The sequence below is a fragment of the Sinocyclocheilus anshuiensis genome, unplaced genomic scaffold (genome assembly GCF_001515605.1).
Source record: "Sinocyclocheilus anshuiensis isolate Anshui unplaced genomic scaffold, SAMN03320099.WGS_v1.1 scaffold976, whole genome shotgun sequence".
Classification (NCBI taxonomy): Eukaryota; Metazoa; Chordata; class Actinopteri; order Cypriniformes; family Cyprinidae; genus Sinocyclocheilus; species Sinocyclocheilus anshuiensis.
This window is the reverse complement of record NW_015552538.1, coordinates 2,828,450-2,839,366: the sequence shown is the minus strand read 5'-3', so window position 1 is coordinate 2,839,366 and position 10,917 is coordinate 2,828,450. Positions and strand designations below refer to the sequence as shown.

The 10,917-nt window shown below is 41.4% G+C and overlaps 1 protein-coding gene across 1 annotated transcript in view; it reads right to left on the bottom strand.

Moving 5' to 3' along the window:
- LOC107663863 (Krueppel-like factor 7) overlaps positions 1-10,711 on the bottom strand; it is a 47,287-nt gene extending 36,576 nt beyond the window's left edge. Inside the window, exon 1 of the mRNA XM_016454227.1 lies at positions 10,261-10,711. Within this exon, the coding sequence (XP_016309713.1) occupies positions 10,261-10,362 (102 nt within the window). The 5' untranslated portion in view covers positions 10,363-10,711. The remainder of the gene's footprint in view (positions 1-10,260) is intronic.
- Positions 10,712-10,917: the final 206 nt, after the last annotated feature.

Below are 10,917 nucleotides of genomic sequence, written 5' to 3'. Positions count from 1 at the left end.
TCTACAGCGGATCTAAATATTTATAATTAATTATAACTAGTTATGATTAATTATTCATATTTCCCCATTAGCTGATTCGCTACAAATATAATTAATCCTGAATAACTAATAAAATAATTACTTTATATTTTATGTTTTAAAATATATCTTAATTTATTTCTGTGATGGCAAAGCTGAATTACTACAGTCGTTAGTGTCACGTGATCTTTTAGAAATCATTCTAGTATGCTGATTTGGTGCTCAAGAAACATTATCAATGTTGAAAACAGTTGTTTAATGTTTCTGAGTATTTACTATTAGTTTTGATCAATTTCATGCATCCTTGCTGAATTAAAGGTTTAATTTTAAAAAAGGAAAAAAAAACCCTCTGACTCAGATTTTTCCTAATTGTGACTGAATTGTCTTTATATGTCGCAATACTACTATTTCTTACAATATGATTTTATATTTCACAATTATGACTTTATATCTCATAATTTGACTTTTTCTTGTTAACTTTATCGCACAACTACCCATTTTAGTTTTTACTCCGCTTCCATAGGATTCAGCTTTATCTGAGTTTGATGAAAAATGGAGTGTGCCAGTGATAGTGAACAGGTGGTTCTCACAGCAGAGCAGCTCAGAGCAGCCTCAAGGAGAGACAGCAGTGCCTGCAGATCCTTAGCCAGAGCTATATCAGGTATACAGTATGGCACCTGGCACAATTTACAGAGGGTCTGGCCTTCCTAAAATAAAAGGCTTAAAATAAAGCTTACACAATATGGCGCTTGCACCAGCTTAGCAACCATCACCAGGGGCTGTAACCAGCGTAACTGTAACAGTACGGCTGTTGGGCTGATGAATGGAGAGGATGTTGGCAGTTGTCCATGTGGAGGGAGTGACTTTCGGGGCATGGGGAAGGAAAGGGGGGCCTGCGGGTTGGGGGGGGTATTTGATAGTGGAGAATCCCGTCGGTAAACAAGGGCTTGGTTTCCTCCACTGAATTGGCAGCGGATGGGGAGGAAGTGGTAACGCACACTTAGAAACTCGCTTTCTAGGAGAAGAACCGTAAACATTCTCTGTTTGTGTTTGATTGGGAGGTCCTTCTTTCTGAACTGTGCTCAAACTCAGCTCTCTAGTGTATTTGCGTCAAGCTTCTCTGCTCGCTGAAGCAAAGAGTCGGGCTTGTATGCTCTTCCATACCACCAGGTTGGACACACACTGGTCCTGTGCCCGGTGCCAGGGGGGCATCTGCCCTTTTTATTTTCTCCCCATGTAATTACTGAGCAGAGCTGTTAGTTAGGTGGAGGGCTCTGCGAGGGTGTACACCAACCCTGCCTGCACACCTCTCAACATAAGTGCCATACACCTGCTTTGACCTCCACATGAATAGATGCAGTTTTACTGCTTTACTATTTTAATAACATTCATTATTTTGCATAAAACATCTCAAGTACATAATATGATGTTTATTCCATGAATGTAATGATATGACTTCTATTTTGTTGTGTACAATGTATCTATATACGCGTAGGATCTTTGTTTTTTGCATTGGAACAGCCCACATCATGCAAATTGTACGGTAATCATTGGCTGTGCTCTAAAAGGTCCATGTGGACAGGGTCAAACTGGGTGAGAGAGCAAGAAAGAATGATCGAGAGGAGGAAAAGAATGAGTTACTGGAAATGAGCAAGAACAGTCAAACTGGAGGCTGGTTTGTCGCCAGGTCATGTGGCCATCAGAGAGAGACGATATGCAAATAAGCACATGTACACAGATGTTTGTTTTTCTATCATGGTGGGAACTTTCTATTGACTGCTATTGTTTTATATATTGTGCTAATGGCATTTTCTTTCCCATAACTTTACCCTCATAGAATTTCGAATATATATATATAATTTGTTGTCATTGTCCTGACACAATACACAAACAATATAGTTCAGTCCAATTTAAAAAGGCAAACTGGGTAGGATAGGTTCTCAAACTGTAAAGTATTTTATTCAAATGTATATTTTCCATGTTTTATTTAAAATACCTGATTGCAACTTTAATGTCTTTTTGACTTAAGACTTCTGCATATCTTACAGCGGCCAATCTGATATGTCTACAACAGTTTTATTTATGTTCATGAAAGAAAGCAGACAAAAACGGATTATTATTCTGTTTGCCCTAATAGTGAGTATGGGCTCCTTTTGAGACAGAAACACTGAATTTAGTGGAGAATCATATCAATAATGAAACAGATGAGACACGTTTTAGCATGGAGCACATTGTTCCAAATTCATAATATTTTATTAATAGATATCCGTATTGCAAAACGTCTACATGTTACTATTGTGTATGTGTTGTTTTAGATGCTGCTTCCACAGATCTGCAAAGGGCCAAACAAGTATGCTTCAGCTGGTAAGTATGCTTACTGCAACAGTATGATTAATCTGAATACAGGATTTTTGATATTAACCAAAATAATATTAAAAAAACCCAATCTTGTCCCTTTGTACTTTAGTTTTAATTCAAACAGCTCATTATCAACAAGGCCAGCCAATGTTTATTCATTTACAAATTTTTACTTCAAGTTGTTTCAAGGTCACAAAACATACCCTAAAGGCATTTTATACTTGGTGGAAAAGTACCTGTTGTTGGTCTTTGTGTTTGAATGGTCCTTGTGACCTGTCCTTATTCATTGTATGTTACCAACACCAAAACAAACAATGAGCTCACTACTCTTGTTTGGCAGTTTGACAGCAGGTGTTGTGTGATTCAGACCTGAGCTTCCTGCCACTCTGAAACCCAATCTGAAATCACAATCTCCACCAGACAAAAGACTCCAAATTCCTCTAGAGGAAATGCATCGAAACAGATTTGCCAGTATTGTTGCTACAACATATGCATGCAAAACATGACAATTGATGGAAAGATATCTAGATACAAAGAACTGTGATGAGAGTGGGCTGTGAACATTTTAGTGCTGTGATGTCAAACAAGGTGACGTGGCTTGAATTTGTCATTGGCTAGCTACAAAATATGAACATTAGACAGGCTAACAGCAGTCTTGGATTTGCCGTATGTGCATTTCCATCTGGACAGTGTCAGTGCAGGGAATTTCCAGAAGGCCAAAAGAGGATAGAAAGAGTGCAGGACCATCAGCACCGCATCTCACGTCAAGAACACTTGAATAAACATGAGAGACATCCTTTATTTCCCTCCTCTGCCTTCCTCTCCGGCTCTTTCCTCTCTGCATTTCTTTATTTTTACCTTGACATTCTGCAGGGCTACTTATAGCTGGTTAGGAATACACAAAATACCATATTTATTATTCATATAAAATGCCCTCCTGGTTTATGTAACTCTAACATTTGTAGAATACTGAGTGCTGCAGTCTCAAATAGTGTTGAAGGTACCATTTGCAATGAGGAAGTATTGATTTCCAATCTGCCATGTTTTCAGGGTGGTGTGAGAGATATCATCAGGCTGATAGTCAGAGTTTGTATGCGTGTGTGTCCACTTGCACTTAGAGAAAAATGGCTGGTTCCTCTCAGCCTGTTAATCAAATCCTTGAGTGGCTAAACTGCCTCTCCATCGAGACCAAGCGGGACGACAGGCCTCATGCATAAAGATGCATTCCAAACACTCATCTTTCTCTGTCTTTTTCTCTCTCTGTCCATCCTAGCACTGCTTCTCGTCTCCATGGGCTGATAGACTCTCGAGAAGGTAGCAGACAAATGACCCTCACCATCCTTACCATCCAACAGCTCCTCAATCATTGCCCCTGAAAAGCTCTTGATCCCTACATAAAAAGACCACCTCCATCAGCAATCACTCACAGGCATGGGGATAATTAGCACGTCGGCCCCTGTCTGCAAACTGAATGCATGAATGAGGGTAGGTATATTCAGTTTAGCATGTGCTGCCATTGGGTCAAATAATCACAACCTTTTACCCCAGAAAGAATTGGTTCTATGCAAGTGTTTCCTGTAGAAATGCATCTGTGGAATTCTGTGAATCAACTGCATGCTGTGAATCTTCTGCAGTTCCTTAGGCAGCATATGCAACCACACATTTTCTTGTGCCCACAGCTACGTATTGTAGGTGCTAGACACTGTTAGACAAACAACAGACACCCTCACTGAAGATAAGTATGGCCCATTAGTGCCTCAAAGCTTGCGTGGCCAGATCGAAAGTGAGATCACTTCCAGTGCTTACTGGAAACAGATAGGCTTTAACATAATCAGTACATTGCTCAGCAAATCAGTGTTTCTCATAACACTCACTTTCATGATCTCATAATTAATGCACTATTTTTGGCTGTTGAGGTGATATATTTGGCTCAAACTACAGTGCTTCCTTGAAATGTAGTCACAAGCTTAATATTCAACTTCCATAGCTTATAATAGTGGTCTATTTCCTTTTTATCATTTTGAATCCTTGTTTTCACACATATTTCCTCACCTGTTTAATGTTCCTGACTGTGTTTGCATGCGACACATCTTCTATACACTTCTGTTTTATACCATGGTGTGTTTGTAAAGAATACCGCAGTTTCTTCTCTTGTGACATTTTAAAGTCTTTGTAATGGAAAATCATCCCATAATATCACTTTTTTTCTTTGAATATTTAGGGACTTTTTTAAACACATGACATTATTATATATATTTTTTTTTTTCAGCCCTTGACTTTGTTGTAGGTTGTGTTCTCTGGAGATGCCAATTATCCCCCAGTTTCTCATTTCACCAAACCTATGTTTGACTGTTTAAAAACCTACCAACTGCCAGTTTGATGCCGTCTTTGATCTATCTCTAGCACTGAGAATAAATTATAGAGCAATTGCCAAATTTCTTGGTGTGCGATATTTGGTAAACAGCACATAGTGTATATGAGGGTGAGCTAGGGCTACGCTTCAAATGCTAATGATCTTGTAAAGGCGTTTTACTTTAATGTAGTAACTCAAAATCACAGAATAATAGTTAGTTCAGGTACTGCTTTTTTCTGTATAATTTCCACAGCTAGTTGTTTATTAGGTTGCCCAGACCTGTCATGCAAGCTTGTGGTTACAGCTTTATTTTAACAAAGAGATGGAATTCAACATTAAATTGATGTGTTGCTTCAGAAACAGCCTGTGTTAAAGCCTTAGTATGAACTTTACTCAAACGTAACAGGAGAATGTGACTGAAAGGTCCCAACATCAAAGTGAGACCTGGTTCAGCCCTATACATGAAAGACCCTGCTGCACCCCACTACTGCCTAATTACTGTTAGCTGTCTGGGGGCTGAATGATCTACTGTGTCTGGGGCTCCGCTTTTGCTGTAGTCACTAAGAATATTTATATGCTGTATTTGAGCTACAGTGTTTTTTTTTTTTGTATTAGTTGTGCTTTGGCTGTGCAAGTATACATGACACAACGTGTAACCAAATATTTAAAGGATTAAATACAGGCTGCACAAAGATAAGGCAAATTGTAGTAGATTAATGGGTATACATGCTGGAACGAAACTGAGATATAATCACATTAGCCGGTTAGTCCAACTTTGCAAAAATCTAATATGTTAATATGATTTATATCTAACTTTAGTGACTAAACATCGACATAACATTTTTAAAAAGACAAATTATCGCTTTAGTCCGACTGAAACAAAATGTTTAAAGTGCATGATGTAAATGCACTTACTCCCAAAGACTGCACATCACAAAATCTAAATCACAAGAGAGATATAGGTAGGCGGGAAGAAAAAAAATAGACAGCTCTTTTGTAATCTCAGAAGACAGTGATTCAAAGTGTATATTAAACCCAGACAGCGCTTGATTTTGACCTGTCTAGTCACTGGCAGGGGCAGCGTACAGGAAATGCCCGAAACAATGGGTTGGTTTATGATGTCACACTGATAACAACACAGTGGTGACTTATGAGTGTCTGTCTGCTCGCTGATCCCTGCCATTATATGGGACAGTCGATAATCCAGTGGAAACCAAACAGCTGATGAGATCAAATAAGTTCTAAAAAGTTCAAATCGGTAATAGGATCATAAAGAGTGACAGGTACTTTCCATTGTGGGTCAAAAGTATGTACCGCCAACATAGTGACTAATGGAGCCTGTTGACTGGTTCAGCAGGGGCCACCGAGGTCAAAGCTGTAGGATTGGGAAGGAAGGTGTCAAAGTAGTCAGGCCTCCACAGATGCACTGCATATCTGCTTAAGATAACTTTCTGACGGCTTATTTATCTTGACGTGGGAGTCCTTATATTTCAACAAATGCCTGAGCATCAGCATGTATTGATAGACCTGTTAACACTTCAAAGTGGGGCCGGTCGAACAGGTTTGAGATTTAATGCCAAGGTGGTTCCCTCAGAGTAAGGTCAGCAAGTGAGAACATCACCACTGACAAAATATAGGTTGTTGCAGAAAGCACAAAGCTTTGAGGGAGTACAAGGAACCTTCTTTGCCTGGACCTGTAAGTCTCCCAGGACATAAGGAGGAGCTTAGTACAGTATCTTGGTCTCTGAAGACATCCCAATATTACCACTCGCGCCACAACTTCAGGGGAGTTTTCTTTGGTGCTGTCAACAAGGTAATATGTTTGCCCATTACTTTGGTTTCCTGGAGCTTTACCAATTGCAGAAAGAGACCTGAAAAGGGGCTTGAGAATCCTCAGTGCTGTCAGAATTTAGATATACTGTGAGAAAGCAGCTTTGTTCCTCAGGGTATTACATAATGCACATTTCAGTGTTCACTGCCCAGAGAAAGCTTGAATGCCTTCAGCTGGAGCGAGCTCAATGTGGACAGCAAAGGAATGCGATAAAGGGATGGATGGCCAACTGCCTGCACCATAGGCTGCAGGGGAAAATTAGCAAGAAAGCATAGGGGCAAGCTAGTGAAGATGGTGGGCTCCTGCAGGCCCGGTGAGGAACCCCCACAGGAGCATTGACGTAGCCCAGCTCAATGTAAATGCATTTTTATTGGTATTATGTGGATACACCACCTCTTTCCCAGCCCCCATCCACTGACCCAACTATCCAGCCCTTTGTTTCAAAAAGTTACTGGGCTGTGAAATGCAAAAACTCACAGCACAGAATATGCAAGCAGTGCGATTTATTATCTTGTCAAACTGGGCTTCTCTGGGACAGACCGAGCTCAACATCTGCACCGCCTTCGCCTCAGATAGCTGTTGCCTTCAGCTAGTCTCTGGGACTTACGTGACCCTGCTCAGATGTGTTCCAGTTCTACTGACTGTGATGTGTTTCTGTGGGTTAGTCGTCTGCCCTCCAGCTGCCAGTGAGCATTGAGAAGTTCACCACATCTCAGATTATATTTCTCAACCTTTTAGCATTAAAGCTATTGATAGAACATGGGGAAAAAAGGGTAGGTTTAAAGTTTTGCTGGGATTGTCAGGACAATCCGGTCTCATGGGTTCGGACCGCAATGCTTAGAGTAGTAGTCCTAGAAAAGGTTTGAGATAGGTGCAAAACAATCAAACCCTGCTTCTGAAATTAGAACAAAGTCATTTGGAATTACTGATGCTGATGAAAACTTTCCAAACAAAACACTTGACAACGAGGAGAAGAGTGCTGTAAGGACAGGTCTGCCAGACTTTGTAGACAAAGAGACAGAGAGTGACCCATTTTCGCTGTGACCCACAAAAAGGCCTGCTTGTCAGACGACACACCAACAAAGGCACACACGCACTAGCTGATGGAGGACAGATGGATGGATGCAGACAAACAGACTCAGCCCCCCAACCCGTCTCTTAGGTGATCCTTACTAATTGGCCAAGCCGCCTTGGCTGCCTCTAATGGTGTTGTTTACTGCCTCTGCCTCATTCCCCAGGCCACTCCACCTGCTCTTCCAACCTCCAGTGAGGAGCTCTGAGAGTCGTACTGGGTGGCACTGCTTAGGGAGGGGGTTAGAGCCAACAGGGGCTCTCTTGTTGCACAAACAGCCACTCTTTGAATTCACTTGCGGGTCACCGCCGAAATAATCCCTCCCTTCTCTGCCCCAAGAAAGGTTGGCAAGCTGTGATTACAGCGAGCCGCCCGCTCTGTCTTTTCCCTCTGTGTTCTTTTCTCTCTCTTCTGGGTATTGTCTTGACAGTGAGAGATAGCGTCTTTGTTTAAGTTGGGGGAGACGGTGCCAGCAGCCGGCGTCCCTTGTGGGGAATGGATGCAGTGCACATCAAGCCCGGGAGGACTTCATCACGTTCGACGGACAACCCCTCGTCATCCCTGAGCACATCACCTCCGTCACCCTCCACTCCATGGCCCTTGCGCCCCATCCCTGGTCTCAGCCTGAGCTCTGAAACTCAATTCACCCATATCGCCTCCATTAAGGTCTGATTCATGCTCCGCTCGCAAGGGGCCGAGCACAGCTATCCATCTTGTCTCCCGCTCAAAGGGTGCTGTTTACCTTGCACTGGCAGATCTAGGGCTACACTTTAAAACCATCCCAACCTGTAAAAGCATCACACTTTAACTGTGATGTCACTCAAAGAAAAAAAAACTTTATATTTACCTATCTACAGAGATAGGCCTTTTTTCTTTTCATGCTCACTTTCTTGTCATAAATTCAACTTTTATTTTTTTCTGTTTCCATGTGGTTGTTCCCCTCTTCTTGTAATGTTAGCTGATACTCTCTCTGCTATCTCTAAACTGTCTTTGCCAGTGGCATATGAACACATCTGCAGGTTGTACAAGCTCACAAGAGCTTGTTTTCTTTTGAGTCATAATTAGGCTGGTAAACTAATCTTAATTCTAATTCTGTCTCTCTCTTTGTTTCAATTCTAAGAGCAGTAAAAGTAAAATAATTAATAAAGTAAAATAAAATTATATATATATATATATATATATAAAAGCAAAGAAGTGTAAAACTGTAGTGTAAAAATTGTGATCCATGTGTGCTTGGACAGCCAGTTCACGACACCACAGGGAATTAATGCCCCATGCACGCAATGCCCCATTGTTTGATATGACCATGATGCTTTAAGTTAATTAATGCCAGAATTAGCTGATGAACCAGAACTGTCTGTCTTCCTGCATGACATATTACTGTTCTAATCATTGAGATGAGATCGCCAGATCTGCATTTTCCTTCTATACTCATGCCAATATCTCTGTATTTGCATTTGCTACCAGATAATATTTGTGTTGGTGTAGAAGTGCCAGTTGAATTGCCAGTGGGGGTAGATCTGTTTCAAGTTCACACACCAGCGATAAATAACCACTCGCTGCATTTCCCTGCAGTTGAGCACATGGAATTGCAATGAGCTGAAGAGAGCCGGTGCATGCGTGCAGAGGCGTCCGTCGTCACATCGATTACCAGATGTCCTTCTTACCTCCAACCATAAATCTTGGCATTAAATTGCTGCTGTTTAATTTACAGAACTTCCAAACCCTGTTGCTATTATTGCTGTATTTGGCTACTAAAGAAATTATTGACCAAGAACACCAAGCAATTGATTTGCATTGATCATATAAAGACCACATCACTTAAAAACATGACCCTGATAGATATTTCCCAATTTGCACATACGTGCATCACTTCCAAATCGTCCAGAAGGCTTAAGTGGGATGTCATAAAAATGTAAAACACTACTATTATTATTGATTATCTCTACCCCTAAAAGAGTCAGCAAATTGTCATACAGATGCACACCAGCTCTCAGAGGCAGAGGGATGCATTCTCCTCACATCCACTCACGTGCGCACCCTCGCGGCGGAGGTAATACATAATACATGACGATCGGGAACTGCTCTTGATATCGTCGGGCAGAAAAACACGAAGTAATCTGACAGATGCAAATGCATTATTTAATAACGAGTCGCTTATTGTTAGCCAAGCCTTTATTTTTTTTCTGGCCACATTACGTTCGCCTTAACAAAACGCCATTCAGTCAGTTCCCGTTAGAAGTAGCCTATAATGCACATGAATCATCTCGTGTCTCATTCTGTCGTTGACATCTATTTTGCCTTGAGTGTACAGCAAAGAAGTGTACTAAATATGCATTTCACTCCTTAAAGCATATTATAGATTATTCTTCAAACTAATAATCACTTTCACTCGGTTAAATAAAAAGACCGGAGTTCTAGCCATGCTTTTAGCGTGAGAGAAGCAAAACAGCACTTGCATCACTAAAAACCACAACGCGGAATAATTTGGACACGGAAAACAGCGTGTTTTGGGCATAAGCGCGCACTGTGAAGTTGTGAATGTTTCCATTTGATGCATGTGCGCATTTACGCACGGCTCATTTATGCGAACTAACAGTGCAAGTAGTTACGCGCAAACTCTCTCACCTGCTGCCAGTTCTCCTCCAGCGACGGCATCGCCGAGAAGTAGCCCGTGTCGTGCACCAGCTGAAGTTCCTGAAAAATACTGTAATTCGCCAACACGTCCATGTTGATGCTCACAAGAAAAAAAAGTGTTGCTTTGATCCTCAGGTATAATCTGTTTTCTTCTCAGCCCAATGTCAAATGCAAAAGAATGCTTCAAATCCTCCGCGAAGTGTAGTTTAAAGCTGGTAATTTTAAGCGCTGAGAAAAGGAAGGAAAATAAAAATAATTCTTGTCACTTAATTGCAATCCCCGCGAACTCTCAGATCCTCAGCCTGGGAGTGGGATGCAAACTCGGTGACATGAACTGTCCACCTATTTCCGCATTGCCTCTGTCTCTTTTGCGCTATAAATTCCAGATTGCCTTTCTCTTGAATGCCGTGGATCACCAAGGCAAGTTGCTGGGCTCGCTGTCTCGCGAGCGAGAGGAAGCCAAGGGAACTGAGGGGGCGTGGTTTGTTGTCAATCAATTCCGTGCGTGACCATATACGGTAAATAGGGTTGATGATCTCACTAGCGTCCAGTAAGGCGGTGCTTAAATGGCCAAAGAGGCGGAGTATAATTTGAATATTCTAGTGCGATTGGCTCATGACACTTGTCAATCGGGCCGTAGAAGGCAGT